Below are 20,580 nucleotides of genomic sequence, written 5' to 3'. Positions count from 1 at the left end.
TGTATTTTCAACAGAAGATTTGTAATCTGTCACAGGGTTTGTTATTCAGCAAAATATAAAATCAGTTGCCATCCAAATTTTTTACCGTAATATTGTGCCATTCAAATTAGTTGCATAACATTCTTTGTTCATTTACTTTTTATTGTACCAGGCAACATAGGTTTCGTAAAATATATTAAGTTTGACATTTGAGTGTTGTTCACATTTAGCTAAGTGTCATGTTGAGATGCACGGCTGGAATAGGTTCTAGAGTGGATAGCACAGGCTGTCAAGCACAACACAGGATGTCCACTTTACAAGGTTGACATAGGAAAATATTTGGAAAAGATCTATGCCCAGCAATGAAGTCTAATTGCTGAGATTATGTATATAAAGTAGAATGATTATTTATATGTTCTATGCCGAGAAAAACGTAGTTTCCTGTCTAGGCCGTGTTGGTCAGTGATGTTTGACATGTATACTTTCAGTTTAAGCCGCGTCAGCCAGTGATGACCGCATTTTGCGAGGTCTGTTGTGCAGTGTTGTCAAATGAAATCTCATATTAATTGACCTGCGTGGCCCTCTAGCTTTTCCATATCAATTTGGTTTTGCAAAAATTTAAGAAAGAAAAACAAATACAAAGAAATTTATTGAAAAAAAACATCCATAAATACTACTACTACTACCCCGCTAGCTCAGAGACCCAAAGTGGGTCTTGGCCTCCGAAGCGAGAGACTTCCACTTTCCTCTATCTTGCGCCATCGTCTGCCATTGATTGACATTCAATTCGCGGAAGTCTGGGTCTACCCACTGGTCTTCGACCCCTCGGTTTTTCCAGGTACGCTACCTTCACGCTCCGATCCGATCCCATTCGCTCCAAGTGACCAAGCCAGCGGATTCGTTGAGCTTTATATTCACCAATGATATTTGGCTGTGCTACTTTAGTCTGAATTTCGGCGTTCTTTCGGAGTTTCCAAGATCCATCTTGATTTCTCGCTGGTCCCAAGATCTTCCGCATGATTTTGCGTTGCGTCACTAGCAGTTTTTGTTCTTCTTTCAAAGTTAGCGTCCAAGCTTCACAGCCATACATCAATATTGGTCGTATTACGGTTTTGTAGATACGGACTTTTGTACTTCTGCTTAGGAGCCTAGACACTAGAACCTTGTGAAGTGTTGCACTGCATCTCAGCGAGTAAATAATGTCTTAAATTGACTTTTGTTATAACCAACATTTCAATAAAAGATAAATAGATATAAGTAAAGAAACAATTTAGTAAAGTTAATAGTTCTAGAGAAAAACTGCACTGACCGCGTTAGCAGAGAACACTATAGCAATATGTGTGTACGTGTAATAAATACATAGTAAAAATATGTACTGTTTTTATTGCGTTTTATTGTATTTTTTTACGCAGATGAATTTAAGTAATCCCTGCGCACTCGGCTATGATTTGGCCATGGTGGAGTAAGTGCAGCTCGATCCAGAGTTCGAGTGCATTCTCACTTTTTTAAGTTAAATTCAAGTCAGAAAGTTAACTAAAAGGGTGACAAACGACTATATTGTTGCGAATCTCAACCATCTCATTATTATGTCGGGGTAAATGAAACTCTCATTAAATAGCAAATAAATTTTAATAAGGTTCTCTAATTACAAAATAAATGCCGCAGTTTGAGACCGAAAGTGTTCAACAATTCAATATTTGCAAAAATATGAAGATCGTAGCAAAATCTGGAAGGAGCGACAGTATCCGAATACAATCCCTTCACTAGATATAGGACACTTACCATAATTTACACACAAACCTCTAAATTTTTACCAACTAAATCTAGTAAATATTTTTTTCATAGCACAAATAAAATCAAAACCTAATGGCTGTACATCCTAGCGGCTTTTGTATTTACAAAATGAACGTTGCCGATTTTTTAATATTATGTTCCACAAACTAAAAATACATTTTAAAATAAAATCTAAACTTAATGTAACCACACGTAGATGCCGTATTTTAAACTATAATATAGTGTAATAAAAATGTATCACTTATTTAATAAACAAATTTAATAAAACTAAGTAACTATGTATTGTATTCGCTGGACAGAGTTAATACGAGAAAATGCACAAGTTATCAAACTGGTAAGGAAGCGTTTATATATGGACAAAATTTCAGTCTACATCTGTTGTTTGAACAGCGCGGACGCGTTCTATTATTCTTCTGTTGATTATTTTTTAATCTTAGATTATTTGTTATTACACTATTTAAACATGTTTTGTATAATCAAAAGATGTGAAATTTGCGAATTTTTGAGGATAATGTATATTTACTAACACGTTCTGCAATTTTTGACGATTTTTCTTTCAGGCCACATGGGGCATACACGACCCACAATTTGAAGATAAAAAAGTCGTTTAAGACGTATGCTTTACACTTTTACATTATTGCAAAAGTATATTTAGCGAAAAAAAATTATCAATTTTAATATGCATTATACTACAAGGCAATAAATTTAATTTTTAACGAATTGTTTTAACAACCATCGGATTAACCATTTACTGTACCAGATGAGATACGAGCCAAGCAAAGAGAATCCTGTGTTTTTCAATAAGAATTGCAAATGGCCATATACATATTCCTGGCATACATGGCAAGGAATGTGTTAAAAAGTTTTTCATTTAATTTAAATTCGTAATTCAACTAATAACAGCGAGAATAATAGAAAGAGTGCCATATTACCTCTGTCCAAGCAATATAAGATAAATAATATAAGATAGTGAATTATATCAATAAGAAAATAAAAAATTTTAAGTGTACCCTTTAGTTGGAAAATTCATATGATTATAGAAAACTTGACGAATAACTAATCGTTCAGAGATATATATATATATATATATATATATGTATGTATAACCACAGTAGAAGTTACACACCTACCGCACGGCTATGACAGACGGCACGCTTTAAGCGAAGTCACTTTGAGTGACATGAGACTTTCCTTTAACCTTTTGAGCTCTTTGCAAGCATTGATATAATCGTTTTTTTACACTAAAAAAGATTTAGTTTTTTATTCAAATAAAAAATTAGTCAGCGCCAACAACTTAGTTTTTTTACTCGAATAGGAAACGAGTCCGCGCCGATAACTTAGTTTTTTTTACTGTAATAAAAATAAGTCAACACAGATAACTTAGTTTTTACTCAAAAAATTAGTCCGCATTGACGGTTTAGTTTTTTAACTCATATAAAAAATTAGTCCGCGCCAAAGACTCACTTTCTTACTTTGGTTAAAAAATTGTAGACAAATACACATATTTGTCAGTCAATTTTTACGATTAACATGCAGTGTTTCTAGTGAAAATAAAATTAATACATCGACACTCATAACTAATTCGCCTGACCTTTTAATTTTTATTATTAAATTCCGTACAAAAAGATCAATACGATTTATTACCATTTCCCCTTTAGTTCAATCTAGCATAAAAGTATTCCGTCATCTACACAACGTTTTGGACCCAGAGATTGAAGCACGAACTGTAATTTTAAAAACTGGACATTGTTAAAAACAAACAAGACACCAGTTATTTAAATAAAAATTAATCATTATTAGTTAATTTCAACTTAGTTTTAAATTTGAGTAATATAATAAAATAAATATTAAAAATAATTGCAAAAAAGACACGGAAGCTAATGTCTGTGATACATGATCCTAATAATAATAAAAAAGTATTTTAAGCCCAAAAGGTTAAAAAGTCCGCGCAACTGAAATTCCGTTTTTAATACGAATTCTGTCAATACAACCATTTTATCTGAAAAAGCATTTTGGACCACTTGCAGAAAGTCTAAATTGTCATTACTATTTCAGTGAATTCAGTAGTTTATAGAGACCTATTGAAATGTTCGTAAACCAAATTCAAAGTCTACCAAAATAAAATATTCTGGTCATAATTCTGATAGTAAGATTATGCATTATATAGTTATTTTATATAGAGAAAATAAATCGCATTCAAACCAATATTTGCTATTCATAAAGTTTAATTGAGGTATATTAAATACAATGGCAGTAGACGGGCATTTTGAGCAAAACGAATGACCGCGAAGATATTAAGATCTTGAAGTGAAGATCACGATCCGACAAGGGCAGTACGTCCACCCACAAGGTGGTCAAAAGACGCTGAATACAAGCCCACTTCTAAAATGTGGGCTAAAGTACAATAGTGGGCATCCTGCGGCTAAAATGATGACATACCATATACTTCATATCAGCCGATAGACACCTGTTGTAAAGCAGAAATCACCCCAAACATCACTAATCATCAAACATACTAATGATCACTCTACGACATCTCTAGTGGGGGCCTTTCTAACTCGTGGTTCCCAATGGAGAGGCTTTCGACTCCAAACGCAGTTACTTCAAGAGCTTCCTCCGTAACCTCGGCATTGAATGTAAAATTAATTATTTCATATGGTTAGCACCGTGTGTGATCCTTGGGTGGACGTTACATAGAGTCATTGGATATAAGCTTCCAAGAGAGGACCTGACTATTACAAAAAAAAAATCGATCAAATTCTATATGATCATTAATACCAAAACATAAGTGTTGGCAATAGTACCAACCAAAAATGTTTTAGGTAAGATCTTGTCTATGGTTTGGCGAATTTGTAAAATATTTTTATCTGTGCTCGCTCTCTTTCTGCTCCCTACCGCCACCGAGCACACGTGTCTCCGCTTCCTTGTGAAATTAAGTCTTAATAAATTAATTTTTTTTCTGGACCAAGACCTTTTAATTAAATACAGTCCACTAAACCAATCTTATACAATGAGTATATCTATAGTACTACCGAAACCGCTATACCGCGCTTTAGGAAAAAAGGGCGGAGTGGGGGGACGAGGTAAGGTCATTGACAGCGGAATGATGAAACTCGTGGTTTATATTCCCCGCCGCCGTATACCTAAGGCGCGGTGCGCATATTAAACAAGTTCTCATAAAAACCTGAAAATAACAAATGTTGGTTTGACAACTGCGACGTATAGAAATAAAATATATTTTACTTTATGTTCCACGAGTTTCTAATCTTAAAGGTTTGTTTTTGTAAAAACGTATATAAGACAACCCGAAACTATAGTTCTATGTTTACAAAAAACACTTTCAACTGCTACACCGTTCGGAAATGCACGTATACAGGTTGTCCTTAACTTGGAGAATGATTTTTTTATTGTACAGTTTTATTAGAGGTTTTTTTCTGTTACTCGAAGACCAGGGAAGCACTTGCGTAGGAAACGGATGAGTCCTGGTGGCTCATGCATTGGGACGACTGCGCGTATTTCAGGAACTTCAGTGACATCCTGGGCGAATTCGACTGCCCCTGGAGCTTCGATATCGCCTGTGAAACACATCCAATTAAATCCAAATCTATACGTTGTGATTGGTTTATGATGTAAAAGCCTTTCAAGTGATGAATCTATTAGTCATTTGTCTAGCTCAGTGATTTCCAAAGTGGTCTATATAGACCCCTAAGGTTCTATGACAACCTGCAAGGGGTCTACGTCAGCAAAAAAAAATTTGAGGGTTCATTAAATGAAAATAGGGGTCTACAGACTGGACATCATGAGCCGAGGAGATTTAAGATTAACCCTTACAAAATTGACGCCAAATGTTGATAATTTATTATTAAAGCATCAGGTTCATCCTTCTCACTAAAAACATTAACTTATTGCTTATGTTATTTTATTTATAGTTTATTTTATGTTTATTTAATGTTACGTATATCTTACATAACTGGTACAAAATTTTATTTTGAGTAGTTTTAATTTAAATTCAATTAATAAATGTATAAATTAACATGTGTTTTTACATTAAGTTTTTAACACTATACTTCACTTCAGTTAGAAATTTACAGGAAATCAATATCAGGTAAGTAAGGGGTCTACCCAACACGGAAAAACATCGCAAGGGGTCTACGACACAAAAAAGTTTGGGGAACTCTGGTATAGCTTTAAAGTTTTTAAAATAAATATAATCACTCTAAATAAAGTGATCACTTGGAAATATGTAACATTACTTTTCTATTAGAATTCGACATGCCAAATGCCGTTGGCAATACAGTCTGCAGGGATAGATAGTAAATAATAATTATTTTTTTATTTATTGTAATTCGAATTTTGAAAATATTTTTTCTTATATAAAACCATTGGTTTTTGAATGGGATGTTCTGTATATTAATTGACAGTAAATAAGATACACCATCACCCTTTTAAAAATTTTACACCGGCTACCACTGTGTTTCCATTGTAATGCTTATGGTAGATAAATATTTTGTTCACACCCTAAAATGATTTAAGTTTTGACTGACGTGAAAAAAGTTATTTTCTCTATTTTCCCCGACATTTTTCCAACTTTTCTTTCTATAACATTGGTCAATTGGAGGTTGAATTGATCAGTTCGTTAAAGAGTTTTCAGCACGAGAACATATATGGTTATTCTTTTTTATCTATATTGAGATTTGTTTTAAACTAGCATCATGATTTAACTTTAAAAATAATGTAAGAGGATAATGCTTTTTTCTTTTGGCCATTGACCTAAAGATTAGACTTTGAAACACATAGCATCACTTATATGATCAAATAAGTGATGCTCTGTGGTTTACACTGCTTCACTTTTTAGAAGTGTTTTCATCACCCATCATACCTGTGATGCTAATCACCATCCAAGATGCAGTCACTCACCTGAAGTAGAACTCCTATGGGATGCCGTCCACAGATGGTGTTGCCGTACTTATTGAGGTATTCTGTAAAGGCCCGAGGATCCATCTTCTCTATTATATCCATTCCCTGTGGAGTATTTAGTAAATAAATAAATTAGGTAATATTTCAGGTTTTCTTCTGACATGGACTTTCTTTAAAAGACTTCCTATTCAGCTCTGTCTTCTGCTGTGCTAATATAAGGACCCGACATTTTCCTAATACCGTCCTCTTATATCTTATTCTACCTATTTCTTCTTCTCTTGCTGTCCTGTGGATACCACTCTGTTATTATTCTTTTCTAGACGCCCACTGCAAAGCATAAATCCATCCCCAAAGATATCTTTGTGGAGATATATAATAATAACCACACTTGGCAGGAAATTTGGTGATCGCAGTGTGTGGTATTATTGCACGCAGACGCTACCGCTCATTTTTTGGAAACTTATTTGTGAACAGTGAAAATACTATGTTATGCACAACGCGTGAATTATGTAAGATTGTATCACGTGAATCATACCGCGATCACAAGTTTCAATCCTCAACCGTTAGGCTACGACTGCTGTGTGGGGCATTTCCTACATTTTAATTTATGTCAAATGATTGTACAAATAAAAATAGTCTTAGGGCAACTATGTATTATACTCCCGTGTAAAATCCTAACACAATGCAAAGGTGCAGACGATGGTAGGCTGCTAATCAAGGTCCAGGAAGACAGAAACACAATTTTATTCATTATATATTGCACATCGACCTTTGGAAAGAGAGTCGTCTAATTTTGGCTTCGTAGAGCGTTATCTCAGTCGCACGAAATACAACGACTGACAAAACGTCACATAGATATTGTGGAAGCGAGATAGTGCAATATTTATCACCGAGTACTGTATGTTGACCAAACATAGCCCGTGTTTATACCAATTTTAAACAATGTTCAGCCAATAAAAATCGTCAGCCAAACACGTGTCGAGTAGTATGTAGCCTTTTTCGTCTGATGTATGAAAAGAATTTTATTTCTGTGGGATTCCCCTTTACGATGCGCCGCTGACGCTTGACGTGTCGCAGCTCCTATAGTGCCATGTTCGTTTTTAACGACACCCTAATAATGTCTGGTCTTCAAAATTGCTGGTCCGTGCGACCACTTCCTCATCCCTACTTCATGTTTTGAGATGCCCGAGGTCTAGACCCCAATTCTTATATGCGACCATTTCGTGTTTGTTAGCCGCCTCTATGCAACCCAAGCAGTCCTCCCTCACCCCCTCCCTGTCGTAACGTCATGGCGCCCACGCTTATCACTTTGAAGAATATGCATAGGAATTCGTAGCCCTGTTTATATATTTTTGCCGAAGTTTTTCTCATTTATATAGCGCATTAATTTTAGAATGAAGTCTCTTTTGGATTTAAAAACGACAAGAAATCTGTACAAATATATAAGAGTCAACTAACCTGCTTGTCAAGCCACTCGATGCTCTGGTAAATGTGACCGCGCGACGTATCCTTCCAGGTGTAACGGAACCGACTGCCCCAGTGACAGAAGTCAGAGGATATCACCAGGAGATTCTGCGGATCAGCTAAATACGGCGCCAAAATCGCACCGTACCTGATATGGAAAATACACCATGAGTTCATAAACATCGCTATAAAATCTAAAAATGTTTACATATAATTTAAATAATTATTAATTTTGCAAATAATCTTCAATTTTGAATAATAATCACACCAGAGCCAAATTTCATCGAAACTTGAAACTTATATACACTTCCCCATTATTGACATTCTTAATAAAAGTACGAGCGTTCCTAATGAACCCTAGACCCGCAAGAACTCGGAAACTCAGATTTTTATTTTTGTAGTGGCTTTTACAAATGCTCATAAAAATCTAGAAAAAATAAACCTACCAAAGTTTATACTATGGTAGAGCTCACAATAAACTGAATTACTTTTTTGTGATCAATTTCACGAAAACCATAAAGCTATCTACTGTGATAGACAATCAGCACTCGAAGATTTATTATGATTTAAAAATGTACTGTCTCGGCCGTGGACTGGGGACAAGGAAACGCAGACTCCAAAAATACATCTTTTTATGTTCTAGAGTTCGGGCAACGAAACTGGCAGCGATTCTGCCCACAGCAGCTCTTTCTCTACTGTTCTAACCTAACCTAACTATATATATTATAAGTCTTCTTGTTTTTCACGTTATAAGTCTTCTTGTTTTTCACTTCTCTTCAGAATATTGACTAGCTAAGAATGCCCCCAGTATCAGCTTTTATAGTCGAGTTTGTACTAAATCGGACGTTCTAATATTTAATCATTTTGATATTTGAAAGTTTGAAATTAATGACATTGTCATTGTCTTGCTAGCCAGCTGCAGTATAAAACCTCTGCATTCGTTACAAAACTATAATTTGGATACTCGTTCCAATGGATTTCAGTCATAGTAACTTCTTGAACATTCTCCAAATATTTTGTGGGTGACAGCTATATTGACGTTTCCGGCCTTTGTGACAGTACTAAAAAATGTTACCAAAGGTTACACTAGACTTAGACGAGTCTCTTTAAATACAGTAGTTGGCAATTAATACCCGAAGCTTATTACGATTTAAAAATGTACTAAAAATCCTACCAAAGTTTACACTATGGTAGAGCTCACAGTAAACTGAATAACTTTTTTGTGATCACTTTCACGAATTTCCTTAAATACAGTAGTTGGCAATCAATACTCGAAGCTTTATTATCATTTAAAAATGTAGTAAAAAAAAACCTACCAAAGTTTACACTATGGTAGGAAATTCTTACTAAATTTTGCTTAATAAACTGGAAACCCTGTGCAGGAAAATTATTAAACGAAAGTTTCTTGTAAAACCATATACAGTTGCAAACAAAGAAGTTACTAATTTTATAAAGTCCATAGAAAGGTTAAAAAGCTTTTATATATTTTTAGAGGCATTGAATGAAAATGTCCTATTAGTCAACTTCCAAGCTACAAACTGATCCTAATGTAAATCGGAGAGGGAGATTATGTGCAGCAGTTGACGTCTTATTTAACTGATGATGATGTACTATGTAATATGTTATCTACTTACTTGGCTTCTTTCTCTGGAGTTAAAGATCCAACTAGAATAGGTATGATCGTGAAACCGGTTTTATACCTGAAAATTAAAAAGATTATTTAATTAAAATTTTGTCTCTAAGTTAACATCAGTAGGCTAATTAATCCATCGTAAGCTTGCTTAAGCCTGCTCTCCACAATTTTCCAACGAATCTTAAGTTATCTAAGACCTTATGGCAGACAATAAGAAAAGTTTGACAAAAAGCTGATTGTAGGGAAAGCGGACAGTAAAAAATCGCGTGGACGATCATCTATCCACCACTAAAGTCAAGTCAATAACTGGAATTTCCAATACTACTGCCCCAAGGAATACAGATGATACGATAGTATGGAAAGAGATTGTGTCCCAAAAACCGATGCGACCTTCAGAAATGAAGAGACGACCGAGAAGAAAATATTTTAGGTTATAATTAATTCGAAGGTTTTAATGGAAACACAATTGGAATATTGGAAATAAAATAGTACAAACTTAACCCTTTTATACACAAACGAGTTGTACACTTTTGTGCAACTAGCAGAGAGTCTGTTCGCTTCTAACGCCATCTATTAACAACGCTCGAAGTTACAGCGTTACGAACGCCATCTCTGAAAGTTTCGTTATAAATACGAATAAGTCGATGTTTTCTCACAAAGATTTGTTTCCCATCAGTAGAAATAATAGTAAATTAAGCAAAATCATTTCGTGGTAAATTCAACAGTTTACCCATTTAAAAATAGTGACCCATTATATTAAATTATATATATAAATATTATTGTTAGCAACTCTAATCTAATGTTTGAAACAACAGCGTTAGTGCAATTAACGACCATTGGGACCAAAAGGTTCTCGAGGAGCGACCACAATCCGGTAGACCCAGCGTAGGTAGGCCGACATGGTCAACGATCTTTGAGAGAGACCTAAGCCTGGCAATACAATGATGATAGTTAATATTGTTAGTAAAGGTAATATAAGATCAGGTAAGCTTGTTCTGAGGTACTCACTCTTCCATAACCTTTGCTATGTACGGCAGGTGCATCTCTATGGAATGCTCGTCTTCGTCAGTCTGAACATCCATCCATTCGAATTGGCGAGTCGCTTCCAATTCCGCGTAAACTGGACATAAATATACAGGGTGATTTATGATACCCACTAGCAATATTGACGTATTTCTGTCTACCCTCAATTTAACAACATGTACAAATTATGTAAATACATTAAAATATACCATTATTTAATAATTACAAGCTTTTATAGCACTGTCATACTAACGTATACAGGTTGATTGAAAATAGGTGTATAATATTTAAAGGGATAAATGTATAGTTCATTTGCTGTTAATTGATGTATGGTAAACTATCCAAAATGCACTGGTTTTTGGTAAAAACAGCGTTTTCTAAATTCGGATCACTAAGTATTAAAATTAATTAACGTTTACTATTTGTCTTTAGAGATTTTGTAATGCCAGAAGTCGAAGAAGAAGACCTTCCAAAAGAAAGTAGGAGAATGTTATATCTATATATATAAAAGAATGTTTGTCTGTATGTCCTTCATATAATCGAAAACTATGCGTTTGAAATGTGATTATCTTTAGCAAAGTTGTTGTGCATGAGCCCAAGGAGATTTCTAAGTTTGTATGACCAATTTTCGACAGATGGCACGACTGTCATTCCATTGAATTTCATATATCGCCGTGACAGTTGATGATGATTTAAATTGGAACGAAAACAGCGAACAGATGTTAACGTTTCGAGTTGTGGGTGATATGAGAATTTATGTAAATTGTGAAATTCATGTCCGGTTCACATAATTAAAAAAAAAAGGAAACTAAATGTTTTTTTCTCAATTTTTTTGTCATAAAGTTAAGACTTTTCCACTTACTCTGCTTATCTATGGTGAGATCGTAGAGAGGCGTCTGGTACTTGTCTAAGGAGGACAGAGCGCAGCCGCCGAGCCTCACGTGATGGGAGGGTCCCAAAATGAAAATGCGTTTGCTGTATAAACAAATAATTTCATTGTAATACATGTGTTTGAATAGTTCGACACAGTGCCGCACGCGCCTGCGCAATACAATACGTCAGGCGACGCATTTGACAGACATTTGTTTTTTTATTTATTTATTGTCTCGCGGATTTCGGATACGCAAGCCCTGAGTCCAAATGCACACATGCAGCTCTTTGAACGATTATTATTGGCTCCGATTGACTGTCGAAATATTTCAATATTTAAATTTATATACCTATATCAGCTTCTAGGAATCCAAATTACTATTATTCCACCATAAAATTAGCGAAATCCAAACACCGATCATAATTAACTGACCGGCATCTTACCCTTTCCACTCCAAGGCTGTTACATAAAAGCCTTGGAGTGGAAAGGCATCGATAAACTTTAATTGAATTATAGTATCTTGCGATTCTAGAATATGTTTCATTTATTCATGATTCAAACATTTGAGTAACAAAAATCTTTTCTGTTTTAAAATTTTCCGCAAAAAGAAGTATTACACCGTGTCGAGTATCACTCGACAGTGGAGCTTGTGGAACAAAATCAGTGTCGAGCGACACTCGACATTGGAGTGAAAAGGATTAAGTATCATTAGAAGTGCTGTCATATACGACAGCCATTATATCTAACTTCAATACACATATTTTGTATTTTAATCATATATTTACAATAAATATAATTGTTTTAAAAAAAATATTCGTTTGCGTGTTATAAATGCGTATTAAATTGTGGCTCGCGAAAAATTTCAAATTTCGAACAATGGCTCGAACTGTCAAAAAGCTTGGCCACCCCTGGTATATTTCAAATATACCGTAGATTGCAAATATCTAAATACATTGTCGTTTAATTGGGCGGAAGCAGCGATATAAAATTCTACAAGATATCTTTGAACTCTTTTTCTAATTTTTTAATCTAAAGTTAAAAGCGTATTACTAAATAACTATCATTACAGCGTTCAAAAGCTTTCAGTTGATCGAAACTGTGTGAAAGTTGCCTTGACGTCTCATTTAAATGGTTTATATTATGACGTACACATAAAAACTGTTAAATATGATTTTATAATAGTAACAGAAGTTTCTGGCCGGCCCTTCTTAGCAGATCAGATTTCAGAGCCAGTTGTAGCTTACAATGATAAAATGATACTCTTCAATAGTGAGGCAGTTTTAAACTACTATTTCCATAAGATGAAGATGAAGAAACCCTCAGGTCTAATAGCTTTTGAATTTTAATGCAAGTAACTCACACGACAACAGGGCTGACTTGTCTGTAGGCGAAAGCTGCGCAGGCGCCGCAATACGAATAACCCGCGTGACTGAAAAAGAAAAGCGAAACACCTTAAAAAAACTGAAAACAAAAATATATACCAAGTACGCAACCAAGTTTTCGTCGTTTATCTATAGAAGGCTCCAGTAGTTAGTGTTCAACCACTGCTACATACACCCCATGAAGCAAGCATGGACATATGATAAACTAACCACTTCGAGCAATGATTTTACTGTACTGTCAAATACTTCATATATATATATATATATATATATATATACATATGTGTGTTTGACAAAAAAACCCAAATAATCGTTATAAGGTGTTATCCATTACTACTCCACCTCAAAGAGACAATTTATTTTAAAATAAGCTAAGTTAAACAAAGTTTGCGTGCAACTCGACAGAAGACATTTAGGTTTTATACCAGTGTGCCGAGCACGCAATACTGCCAAATTAAAATCTGTTGCTTTATTCAAATACATTAAACTGTTCTGAAAATTGTTAATTTTTACCTTTTTTATCATATCTTATACTGTCAGTCACCGGTGACTGACGTGGTCTAACCGGAATGGTCGGTGTCAGTCACCGGTGACTGACGTGGCAATCGACTTGTTAAAAAATTAATTCCTTATTTCTATTCTATCGTTCAATGATTTTATTAAAACTATGAGACAAATATTATATTTTTTATTCAAGTTTAAAAAATATCCTTTATACTTTGATCAAAAAGTAAGGTGAAATTGGTTTATCTCCGAGTTAATCATTCCGCAACTATTGCATTCGCCTGATTTGGCTCCGTACGACTTCTGTCTATGCAGCAAACTAAAAAGCCAAAGTAATGACACCGTTTTGACACGATTAAGGAGATAAAAACAGAATCGTAGTCTTGAAGGCTATACCGAAAAAAAATTGTTTCAACTGTTTTGAGGACTTGAAAAGCTGTGAAAAAAGTGTTTTTTGTACTACGGAAATTACTTTAAAGAGGATGAAATTGATTTGGAATAATAAAGAATTTGCATTAACAAATTCGCCTTACTATTTAATCACAGTATTATAAAGGGTGATTAGATGTAAAACCTTAAAAATCTTTAAATGAATATTCAGCACATTTGCGAGCAAATTGCTTTTACGCCTATCTACAATCACCTGGTAAAATGATCACTCTGAAATATGTTATATATTTTTTCTATTGTAAAGGAACCGGCAAAGAACTTGTGGAGGTAAATAATGATTAATTTCTATGTATAATATCATTAAAAAAAACACTTTCTAATTATATAAGGGGGGACCGGAAAGTACCGACGATTCTGTCAACATGCTTTACAGAAAAACTTATTGATTTTTTACCACCAGACATTGAAAGTTTGTATACTAGACGACAAAATGTTGTTGATAACGAAGGTAAATATATTGTTGATCAGAAATAAAAACTTGTTAAAAATGTAGTCATGTGAATTTAACTTAAGAAGAGACATTACTTCCCGGTCCGCCTAATATTATCATTAATTTATTTATTATTTCTGAAACCTTCGTTTTATAGGATGTACCATTTGTAAACAGATGTCATACACTCAAAAATTTAAAGCATTTACAACATGTACATAAAGTAGTGGACTTCGGAGGACCAAGAGCAAGACAGAGGAAGAAGACCATGTGGTACTTACGGTGCTATAATCGCTCTCGCCGGTCCATGTGTGAGGTCCGCCTTGGACAGCCAGAGGTCCAGCTGCCGAGAGAGTTCATTACCTGCACAGATTCCATAATTAACCATTATACACTTCTAACTTTACATTTATTAGATTCTCCTTTTTTTCAGCCTATGGACGCCTGTACTGCCATAGGCCTCCCTAAAAAGATCGCCACCAAGACCGGTGTTGCGCGGCCTGCAATCAGCGAAGTCTCGCGATCTTAACTATGTCGTCAGTGCACCCTTTGGGGGGGTCTGACCATGCCGCGTCTACCGGCTCTTGATGGCCACTCGAGAACCTTTCATCTCCAGCGGCCATCGGTTGCACGAGCGGCTGCCACTTCAGACTGGCAACTTTCGAGCTACTTCGGTGACTTTGGTTCTTTTTCTCATAGGATCTCGCAGCGAAACCGAACATATAGCCTTTATATAAGACCTCAAAGAAACCGCTCTATAATACTTCTTGTCTATTTAATGGAATCAGGCGTTACCTCGCGGAAGTCCATCCTAAGTAAGAAAAGGATCAATATTCATCCAACCCCCCATATGCAGTGGTAGTCGTGCAATAAAATGCACCGCCCGCCAGCCCGCTGACAAATGCGTATGCGGCAAACAATGCGAATCACACAACCGTCACCGCCAAATTACTCAACACGTGTTTCACCCCTCCACGGAGCATCTTCAGGAGTTATGTTACACCGATTAATGCCAGTTGACTCTGTGTTTGGCGTGTGTGTTTTGAGTTGACCACTGCATGTGCGGGGGGTGGCTGAATATTGATCCTTTTCTTACTTACTTCTTGTCTAGTGTTTTGCTGACGCTTTTTATTTGTTGAATATTACTTTCACGAGATTTAATATTAATATGGGCTAAGCTTGATATATAAACTTATAATAAGGACTTTGTTCATTACCTCCAAAACACCGATTAGTGCCAGTTGACTCTGTGTTTGGCGTGTGTGTTTTGAGTTGACCACTGCATGTGCGGGGGGTGGCTGAATATTGATCCTTTTCTTACTTACTTCTTGTCTAGTGTTTTGCTGACGCTTTTTATTTGTTGAATATTACTTTCACGAGATTTAATATTAATATGGGCTAAGCTTGATATATACACTTATAATAAGGACTTCGTTCATTACCTCCAAGACGTACCGGGCCTAGAAAGAATCTCTCAGGCTCTATACATGAGCGAAGGTCTGCGCATGTATCGACCAATGAGGTCTAAGCTATTGTTTTTATAGCTTTACAATATTATCTCAATGTTATAGACTCACTCAATAGTGACATATTAACCTACGAACTGTTGCTCACATACTACTTCTGTGTACGGGTGTCGCACCCTACAGGACTACCCATCTCGGATCACCTAAGTGCCTCTCCGAGATTGGTAGCAACATCAAGCGTCTGCTGGGAATTCTAGAGGAGTCGGATTGAGTTGATAAAGATCAATTATGACATAAAATGAGCGCATTGCCGCTTGGTTGCGGAAAACAAGCTCGCTGAGACAATACAAAATAAGAAGATATGTTAACAATGAACTCAGTACTACAATAAATCGTGTAGTCTAGATCTAGTCTAGACTAGTCTAGATCACTCTACAAACTCAAGACATTGCTACCCCAACATAATAACACTCTAGAGCAATGTGCCTCGCCACACTCGTTGAACTGTCCCCGCGACACTAACGCCCTCATTTCAAGAGCGACAGTATTTGCAGGGAACACTGCTATCTATTCCAAGATCACCCCAGTACGTAGTCGTGCATAGTTTCTTTCGCCTGTTCTTAACCGCGCATTTATTGACCGAACACGTGGCAGAGTCAACAAGATATGTAATCAGTAAAAATAAAATTGAGATTTAAATTTACAGAACAAATAAAATCATTTGTGGTCTTAAAATCTAATACGCAATTAATTATAATCAAGCTAAAATGTTTTAATTAAAAAAAAAAAACAAATTTTCATTTGTGTGTTTGGTCACGGTTGACATGTGTCAGACATTAGTTTTCCATTGTACTTTTTCTTAAATAATATTTTGTTTTAAACACAAAAGTTCTTTCACAAAACTAATGCAATTATGTTTCAATTTTTCATATAACCCATAAAAAAGAGCACAAATAAAACTTCCAGAGACAGATCACACAAATCAACTTTAGTGCTATACATAATAAAGTTATAACAATTTTTACAAGTCATTTAATAAAGTAAGGTAGTAAGTAAATAAACATCCAACTCTGATAATCACTTTTATTTTTACAAATTCAATGTGCAAAATAAACATGTAAACAATTACTTAATAAATTCTTCTTTTAGGTACTCATCAAAGCTTCCATAACTTCTTAACTATAAAAAATAAATTATTCTAAAGCTAAGAAAATTCAAATCTGTTTATGTGCAAATAAATAAAAACATAAAAGCAAAACAAGAAGTGTTTTTATACATGGAAAAGGGCAACATAAAAACTCATTTTTAAATAACACAACCTTACAAACTTATCACTTTTGAGATCAAATACAAATAAAAAAAACAACTGCTCTCTTTAAGTAAACTTCTACCTACTTGTTAAACAAAACAATCAGATTAGATCAGTTGCAACTGTCTCATATTATACATATTATACACATATATATATATAGTGTTTCCATATTATTTATAGAAAACTTCAACAACAATTTATTACAATTGAAATTCCATATGACTGAATATAGTTATTACATTATTTTTAAAAATAAATAAAGGAGATTGTACATTTTCGATCTTGTCTCTAAAATAAATTTTAATACACCTGGCAAGGCTTTCTGATATTATACACTTAAATATGAACCACACTCATCAACTATAGGCAAAATAGTTATATTGTGAGAGCGAACAATAACTTTAATACTCTCTATAGGCAGTATGTCAAATCCTTTTTCAGCCATTTTCATTAAGTAAGAAGGTGTTTAATCTTAACCCTTTTAGTGCCAAGGAGCGCCGTCAAGCTCCAATCACTAGTTATCACAAAAGCTGGCATTGTGATAGCACTCTTTTTGTCAGATTACTTTTGACACGCACAGGTGACAGCTGTGTTACCATATTCATATTTTTATACTGTATATTTAATTCTATCTCCAATCAAATTTTTTATATAAACATTGTTACTATTATTTTTTTTGTATTTCAATTTTGATTTCAAAATGTCGGACACCAGTGAAGTTAGGACAGCAATGCAGTAAAGAGAACCATCTTGATTTGCACCATGTGTAAAAAGAAGTGTACGGTTTTTGCACAGGAAAACACATTTGCCATTAAAAGGATTAAATTTTCTTTGACAAACTCATTTTAATTTATTTTACTTTCTAACCTAATATGAAGCTATAAGTAATGACTTGTAATTGGCTCTTTCTTTAACAATACTATTATTTTGTACACACAACTACCTACAGTGTTAAATCTTTTATACAAATAAATAAATAAATTATTACAATTTGATTAAAATTTTCATAAACCACACAATAAAAAATATTTCTGAAAAAAACACCAGACAAAAACATGTTCCAGTGTATGTAATCTTTGGATCTATGATAATAATTGTATGTGTTTACAAATTGCTATTATCTAACACAATAAAGATAATATTTTTTTAAATAATTTCATCTTCATCACTATCTTTGTCTTCATCATCGAAGCATTCACTATTCATCATCGAAGCTATCTTATCAGAAGCAGTTTTAATTAATTGCTCACTAAAGTTAGGGAATTTAGTGCTGAAATCTGATCGCAGATTCTCAAAATCGAACTTCTCCTTTTCCACATTACAAAGGTTTATTTGAGTTTTCTCATATTCTCTAGTCTTAGTTATATCTAGGTTTGAATTATTCTTGATATCAGCCAAGCCCTTCAGCGCATCATCCACAGCATCTAACAGCTTGTTACATCCATTCTTTTCATCACAATCAGCTATAACATTTTTCAGCACAAGGTTATCCAGACATACTTGTTCACTGGATGCCAGGTCATTAAGTATGCTATCAGCATTAGAATTTTGCGCCATTTCACAAAACTTTGTGGTGTCGTTAGACTTTAAGTCTAGTAACCTGTTAAAATAAATTAATAATGTAATCCAAATAACTTTGAGGAATTGAAGGTATAAATATAGGATTCAGCTATAATAAAATTCATTTCTGGTGGACTAAATAGACTGTATCATAGGTAGATTTGCTGGGAAAGAGAAAGGTTGAAAGACTAACAATGTAGTTGAGGAAGCAGGTGTGAGTTAGTGGAAGACAGTTGTTCATGTATTTTACTAACTTAAGAGATACTAATAAAAAAATGTAAATATTAGAAAACTTTTCTAATAATTATATATACTAAAAAGTTTAATTATAAAGAAGTTTATTTAAATAAAAATTTAAACTTACCGTTTCTGTTCAACAATAAATGATATATCTTTAAGTCTTGCATTGGTTTTACTCAATACATCCATAGTTTTGTTCATACGGTCAATGAGAAGTGCCATTTGGGCTTCAATTTGTGGTACTTCATGTTTAATTTTATCTTCCACCAAATTCTTTTCCAGCATTGCATGCTTGAATCTGCCCAATTCAATTTGACGATATGTGGAGGCATAAAATGATGACGGTGAGGATATTGATGACGAGGACGACGATGACGAGGAAAGTCCTAGCAGAGTATCATTACAATTGGTATAAGACATGCTGCTGTTCACTTTGCAGTGTAGTGCATTTGCCTTTTTCGACGGCGACGTCGATAAAGATGCTCCCGGAAGAGTGTTCTTAAAATTACCATAAGACATGCGGCTCTTCACTTCACCATATACTGCATTTCTATTTATCGGTGTCGCTGGAATATTTCGTAATTTCGATGCAAAATTTACTGATTTCGCCGCGCTTGAATGCGGCAACGCTTTAGGAAAGGGAGTTGCGAACGACTTTCCTCTCTTCGACATTATTTAATTATTAATTTGATATAATATATTCACCAGATTCAAATACCGTTGACGTTAATATAAACAACTACCGCGACGTTTTTTTACACATAGTTGCGTTGCTAGGTTTGCGTTCAAAAACTATATTTAATATTGATAAAACTATATTTAAATATATGAACTATATATAAATGCATATACTTTATACCAAGTAAATTGATAAAATTCTTTAAAATAAAAAAAATCTACGAAATATAAGTCATAATAAAACACGTTACAAAGAAGGCGATCACTAAACGTCTGGTTCCACGTTTCCGAACGGATTGCACATATGACATCAAAAGGACTATTTACCGTTTGACATAACAATCAACAATAAATAAAATGTAAATGGATATATTATGTTTAAACTTCAATCACTTTCTGCTTATTATTAGAATTATTTGTGCGCTTTATTTAAAATTAGTAATTTTATACTATACCATCGAAACGAGCGCTCTCAATATTTCTACGTGACAAGAATGTTTTGAATAAGCGAGAGATATAAATAGTAGATACAAATGTTTACGATATATATATAAGGTCATTACCCTTAACGTTGTCTTTACATTCAGTTTTGAACTTAAAAACATTTTTCTCCTTAATTAAAGTGCATAAATGGTTTGAGTTAAATTACGATTGTGATAGATAATTATGGGATGTTATTCATGAAAAGAATAATTAATAATAAACTCACCATTCTCTGTATACCAGCTACCCGCATGTGAAGCATTACGACAAGACATTTTACTTAAATGATAAAACAACAATAAATCTATTAACAGAAAGTACAAAATTTATTTCAGCGAACACAAAAATAATACTTGGTGCCTTTTTGACGTTCACGTTATTTACGGAATACAGA

General features: G+C 34.3%; 2 protein-coding genes across 2 annotated transcripts; both read right to left on the bottom strand.

Annotated features, from left to right (window-relative positions):
* Positions 1-2,882: 2,882 nt before the first annotated feature.
* LOC137927219 (protein MEMO1) lies at positions 2,883-20,555 on the bottom strand. The gene is made up of 9 exons (XM_068770999.1): positions 20,413-20,555; positions 14,729-14,810; positions 13,042-13,110; positions 11,673-11,785; positions 10,796-10,907; positions 9,789-9,854; positions 8,149-8,302; positions 6,691-6,795; positions 2,883-5,348 (listed from the first exon to the last, which is right to left on the bottom strand). The coding sequence occupies exons 1-9, from the start codon at positions 20,459-20,461 to the stop codon at positions 5,211-5,213; spliced, it is 888 nt and encodes a 295-aa protein (XP_068627100.1). The 5' UTR covers positions 20,462-20,555; the 3' UTR covers positions 2,883-5,210.
* On the bottom strand, positions 18,372-19,750 carry LOC137927222 (uncharacterized). Its single transcript, XM_068771001.1, has 2 exons — positions 19,150-19,750; positions 18,372-18,825 (listed from the first exon to the last, which is right to left on the bottom strand). The coding sequence occupies exons 1-2, from the start codon at positions 19,695-19,697 to the stop codon at positions 18,372-18,374; spliced, it is 1,002 nt and encodes a 333-aa protein (XP_068627102.1). The 5' UTR covers positions 19,698-19,750.
* Positions 20,556-20,580: the final 25 nt, after the last annotated feature.

The sequence above is a fragment of the Battus philenor genome, unplaced genomic scaffold (genome assembly GCF_028537555.1).
Source record: "Battus philenor isolate CCGP_79_NKW_IND1 unplaced genomic scaffold, ilBatPhil1.0.hap1 SCAF_30, whole genome shotgun sequence".
In the NCBI taxonomy this organism is placed as follows: domain Eukaryota; kingdom Metazoa; phylum Arthropoda; class Insecta; order Lepidoptera; family Papilionidae; genus Battus; species Battus philenor.
The sequence above is the reverse complement of the archived record's forward strand: the minus strand, read 5'-3'. Positions and strand labels throughout refer to the sequence as shown.